Source organism: Homalodisca vitripennis, chromosome 3 (assembly GCF_021130785.1).
Source record: "Homalodisca vitripennis isolate AUS2020 chromosome 3, UT_GWSS_2.1, whole genome shotgun sequence".
NCBI classification, from domain to species: Eukaryota; Metazoa; Arthropoda; class Insecta; order Hemiptera; family Cicadellidae; genus Homalodisca; species Homalodisca vitripennis.
This window is the reverse complement of record NC_060209.1, coordinates 6,466,475-6,472,545: the sequence shown is the minus strand read 5'-3', so window position 1 is coordinate 6,472,545 and position 6,071 is coordinate 6,466,475. Positions and strand designations below refer to the sequence as shown.

The 6,071-nt window shown below is 36.8% G+C and overlaps 1 protein-coding gene across 1 annotated transcript in view; it reads right to left on the bottom strand.

Annotated features, from left to right (window-relative positions):
• Positions 1-1,603: 1,603 nt before the first annotated feature.
• Positions 1,604-6,071, bottom strand: part of LOC124356560 (cadherin-related tumor suppressor) — a 428,185-nt gene continuing 423,717 nt past the window's right edge. Inside the window, 4 exon segments of the mRNA XM_046807631.1 lie at positions 1,604-3,037; positions 3,568-3,851; positions 5,141-5,388; positions 5,808-6,070. Coding sequence (XP_046663587.1) covers positions 2,225-3,037; positions 3,568-3,851; positions 5,141-5,388; positions 5,808-6,070 — 1,608 coding nt within the window. The 3' untranslated portion in view covers positions 1,604-2,224.

The following is a 6,071-nucleotide window of genomic DNA, read 5'->3' as shown; positions in this document are numbered from 1 at the left end:
ATCACATGTACAATATGTTTGTTTTAGATTATTTACTAATCACATTTTATTAGATCCCTTATGGGCATTGTTCCAGATAATGATGTAAGAACAGCTTACTTTGGCTTCTTTCAGTCTGTGATAAACTATGGCATAATTTATGGGAAAACAGCTGTCAAGTTAATACGGTATTAGGCCTACTGTTACAGTAAAAGCTTTCAGAATAATTAATAAGGCATCTTTCAAAGAATATTTTAAACCATTATTAAATACATGTAAAATTTTTACTGTCATAAACTTGTTATATATGTTATAATATATATTTACTGTCATATATTTATGTATGTCTGTTGTATATGAAGATGAATTTTAATATAGGCTTAGTTTTACACAGATCTGATGTACATAATAACGATACCAAAAACAAACACAGGTTAGATATGCCAAACAGTAGGTTAAGTAAATGTGAAAATAGCTGTTGTACTGTAAATCTGAAAATATGTAATACATTGCACAATAAAAGTTAGTTTTAGGTTTCAAACTATTTAAGTTAAAATGTTTCAATTTGTTAAGCTTAAACTCATTATATTGCCTGAATCCTGAGGCTTTTCTCCAAGTCTCGAATCTAATCCTCTTCACCCAAGTAACTTTCCTAGATTTACTGTAGGAGAAGGAATCTCCACAGCCCAGCTCTAGACCTACCAAAAGGCTCTCAGAGTAAATCTTGGCAAGATCGTATGCTATTTCATTCCCAAAAATGCCTTTGTGGACCGGCACCCAATCAAGGACAACTTTGCCCTTCTTTTCCAGTTCCATTAGAGCATTCTTACATTCCCATACTGTCTTAAAGGAGCCTGTAAAGTGTCAAGTGCCTGTAATGCTACCTGACTGTCTGATAATATTAGATTATTTGCACCTTAGGGTCTTTGTATGAGCCTCCATGTCCGTGTACCATTTACCATGACTTTTGCTTGGAAAGCCATGGGATATTTCCCTAAGACCATTGCCAATTTGACTCCTGGGCCATATACCTGCCCAGGAGTCCAGGCGCGAGTTAGTAAAACTTTAGTACACCTTTATTAGGGTAGTTCTCCTTTGTATTCCATTTATCTGTACTTCCTATAGAGATGAGATAAGGTTTAACAATGGAGTATTTCTCTACCATGCACCCTGACACATATTTTTATCATTTCGGCCTCAGAAAGTTTCCGTATTATTTTCTGAGGAAGTAGGGAAGTAGTCTGTGCAAGTGATGGCCAATCTTTGAACTAAAAGTACAAACTTCACCATATCACTGCTAAGTATCAGTAAAACCTAAAGTGGTTGAACAAAATTAATTCATCACGAACTTAAATTTATTTTGTAAGCAGATGTTCACTAAATATTGTCTGCAAAATAAAAATTATAATATCTAACACATTTTTTTAAACCATTATTTTTTTGTTTTTTTGGAGATTCTAGGTAAATTTACATTACAAATTTAAAATTAATTGTTGTTTGTAAAAGATATTGTTATGTATATTATTTACTGAACGTTCTTAGAGAATGCGACTAAAATATTCAGCCTGCAATAAAACGTAGAACATCAATAACACTGCTAAAGCACAAGGATAAACAAAACACATTTTATAATCAATAGATTTTATTACAAACACTCATCAGTCAAACTGGCAATCACACATTTGTAAGGTAAACAGTCAACACAACATATTTGGCACTACTGTGTATGGCTAAGATGTTAACAGACCGTACAGCATATCACATTCATCCATACTTTAATATTTTAACAACTATTTACAGTCGATTTATAAAATTAATTTACAAATAATACTTATCGATTACATTAAAATTTACATAACGTATATGGCATTGTATATATATATTTATGTCGATGTTTTATTGAGCAGATTTTCTCTATAAAACGGTTCATTTACACTAAAGGATTTAGATTGTATACACATGGCAATTACATAAGCGTCACATTAAGATGTACTGTACATTCATGACAATACCGTGATGGCAACGTGTAAACTCAATTAAATGACTAATTTGTATTTGTGAATCCCTGAACGTGTCTGAACCGGATTTCGAGCGATTCAAACGATAGCACATAATTACAGACTAAGGTAAATTCACATATCGAAGAATTTACAATTTTATAAACAGTCTTTATTACGAGTATTTTAATGGAATTCTGTACATTTAATTTAGCTCGTATATTGTACTGTAAAGCTTAACCTATACGTTAGACGTATTCTTCCGAAGGTTTTGCCGAACCGTTGGGCAACCTTAACGATGCCGGAACTCTTCCATTTACCGAATCTGGAAGTTCCGCAATGTCTTTAAAAACACCAACTAAACTTTCAAAATTAGGTCCCCAATTTAATAAATAATCCCAGCCTAAAGCCGCTGGAATCGCGGAGGGTGAGCCGTTGTTGGGCCTGTACAAGGGACCACCGACGTGTGACAGGTCGTCGTCCGAAGCCACTAACGTACTCAGCGAACCTCGGAACGACGAGTCGAACCCGTCATACGTGGGTGGGAGGGGTGGTTTATTGGGCGTACCACTGTCACTGGTCCTTCCTCTAGTCTCTTCGTCCGCACTCAGTTTGGTAAATATGACATCACTCAACTTCTCACCGGTGACACTACCGTTGTCGTACTCTATTTCGGAGCAGGTGAAGGAGTCGTTGCCGCTCTCGTCGGTGGAAGTGGAGCTGTGGTGATCCGCACCGGTGGTGTGCCGGTGTGCCGCGGCCTGACCGCCTCCTCTACCGCTACTGCTCGACACCGCGTCCAGTGTCGACACTAGGCTGGACGTGCGTGGCCGTGAGTTCAGCCTGTTGATCTCTTCAGCAGTGAGTCCGAGAGCAGGAGACACGTCCACACCTGCTCCGGGAGTCTTTCGACTGGCTGAGGAACTCTGCCCACTCAGCTGACTCATCACGGGGCTGTTGAGACTTCGCTCGCTGTTGCTGTGCAGCACGTCCTTGCCTACACCTCCAGACGAGGATGTTGTTGCCAGCAGTGCAGACTGCAGGGGTTTCCCACTGATGTCCTGAAACATTTAGTAGGTCTTCATTGAGAAAAAGCTCTTTAGTTAAGGACATAGTCATATAATAGTAATTAAAACAAAACAAAATATTTGTTGTTAGTGGAAGTCACTGAACTGGTGATATTATTGAACAATATGATATAACATTTCATTGTAGGTCAAGAACTTAGCTAGGACAAATTTTGGGGGGATCTAGACCACAGATTTTTTTCGGTAGTGAATAGAGAGTAAGACCCCATTTTGTCCCTTAAAACGTTTTTTACTTGTTTCTTTGTTAAGAACGATCTTTCAGCAGTACATGTCAGTAATACTGAATTATTTAAATAATAATAATCATTTACTAAAAAGTAATTGAAAATTACTGGACCCCTTGTTGGCTACCTCCTTGCTGTAGCTAACACTATGTATGAAGTCCCCACCAGCCAGTGTTACATTGAATACTGAACCTTCACCAAGGCTATGTAGAACTATCTACAAGTATAATTAATATGAAAGGAACTTTTAAAATCTTTACTATCAGATGAGGTACTGACCTGTAACGTTAATATCCTTGGCATCTGCTGAGACAGCTCGCTGCTGGGACTCAGCCTGGCTAGAGGGGTGCTCTGGTGCTGCAGGCTGGTTTTGTTGGGAGAGTCCACCCTGGAGACTGGCGGGGGAGGCACCACAGAGCGGGGAGAGTCCCTTGCGTGAGGTGGGAAGTGAGGGGAGTGCCTGTGCTGCTGCGCCGCCTGATGCTTGTGGTATGGTGCACCTGGCGGCGGCAGGTGGGGCGGTGTCGCCTTGTACTTCCGCAAATTCCCACCTTCTCGGTAACCTAGAAAATAAATTCAATTTTTAAAAAATCTGTTTTTTTAAAGAGAAACAAGTTTATGACCAGTATAAACAAATATGTACTTTATATTCTTGGTTTAAAGTTCGTTACCGTATTTACAATGGAAGGTTTGAAAGGATATAGGATTTCGCACATTCGCTATCGTTATGTTACAAAAATTATATATAACGTATAACATAAAAGTATATTTTTTTGTTTAAAGTTTGTTATTTACAATGGAAGGTTTGAAAGGATATAGGATATCGGACATTTGCTATCGTTATATGTTATAAAAAGTATATATAACGTATAACATAAAAGTATATTTTTTTGTTTAAAGTTTGTTATTTACAATGGAAGGTTTGAAAGGATATAGGATATCGGACATTTGCTATCGTTATATGTTACAAAAAGTATAACATTACATTTCAAGAATTAAAATATATGCTCTTTTTCAGGTGACAAAAAACACAATTCACAAAGATACACAAAAGAATTTGTCTTTAAAAGTTCTGCAATAGGCTGCCAAATGAAGGAGGTAGATTCAGTCCTCAAAACGTACTGTTATTCTTTTTGTACCATGTAGTGATAGCAAATGTTTCTATTATTTTTAATTATTATATTACATAGTAAATTTTAAAATGTTGTTCATGGAAGCAATGTATAATATTTTAATAAAAACTTGTGTGAAAATGTAAAAAGTTAATAGAACGGAATTTTCCTAAACAATCAATGTATGTACATGGAGAACAACAGTCCGTCATTGATTAAAACAGATAATTTTTATTTAATGATGACTTGATACAAAATAAACATAATTTAGTAACTGATAATCGAAATAACTTCTGAGAGACATTACACATTATTATTGTTACAGAGTAATGAACAATATTACCAAATTTGTTTTGTAATATCTCAAAATAATCTGTCACCAAAAGATAAGTCAAAGAGAAATGGACATATTTGTTATATAACATCCTTTGAAAGTGCTATACATTTATGCTATCAATTAAATTATTTTATACAGTTAAGAAACTGTTTTATTTAACAATCAAGTAAGTTAAAAGTGCAAATTAAAGAATAAAACAAAATTGGAAAACAAAACTGCCAAATACAACATTATAATTCTTACTGTTCTTAAAAATGGTGTTCAGTAATACCTAATTAGGTTTTATATTCAATAACATTTATTTTAAGGTGATCATATTTGTATACGATTATGTTGAAGTATCCAAACTTTACAAGCTTTCATGATGTTTTTAATTTATATATTAAGGGTAGAAGCTCGTTACCTTTGTAATGGTAAACGATGTCAATGTCCGATGGTGCGATGGAGCTGGCGTTCTCCAGATCATAGTGCTCGGGCATCTCGGAGTCCACCCCTACCACCGAGGGTTGTTCGTGTGGATGGTGGGCGAGTGGGAGGGGAGGGTGGTGGTCCTCTCTGGGTGGGGGTGACTTGCCAACCACCTCCCGCTCTATAATATCTGGCCTCTGAGGCCTCTGATGTTCTCCCCCTACAGTCTCCTGGTCCTTGTATCTGCGTACACAAGTCACTGTTAGTACACCATTCAACGTAACGATACTAGAATTTTAATTTCGATAATAGAACGACATTTATATAAATGAACAAACCCATGTTTTATATTGTTGTACAATGCTAAGCCTGGTCCAAATAAAATCAAACATTTTATCTAACATATTTCTACTTGTGATCTATGACATACAATTGCTTGTATTACTGTAAATTAGAGTGAATGTATTTTTATAGGTTAAACAATCAAATTTAAAAATAAAATGATTATTTCAGTACATTATCAAATTCCAGTGGGATATAAAATTAAAGATCTAATTACATGTGTATAAATTTAAAAGGTATTCTTTTTAAATTGTGTAGTCCTTAATACGTTTTGTTCTGAACCGTATATACTGTTATTCTACTTTGTACGTAATAGTTACCTTTTGGATATCAACTCAGGTCCAACCAGATGGTGTCCTCCCACTCCCCGAATCACATCTCCGTTGTCAGTCATGAAGCTGGGAACTGTAGCCTCCTGGTGGAGCCCTGCCCGGACCGTGTCACCTCCACCTCCTCCTGTCACCAGCGTAGCACCTCCGTTCTGTTTGGCCATCACCACACCACCACCTCCCTTCTCCTTCTTCTGCTTGCGCAGGCGGAACACCACGAAACTGACCAGGATGGCCACCAGCAGGATCACGAAA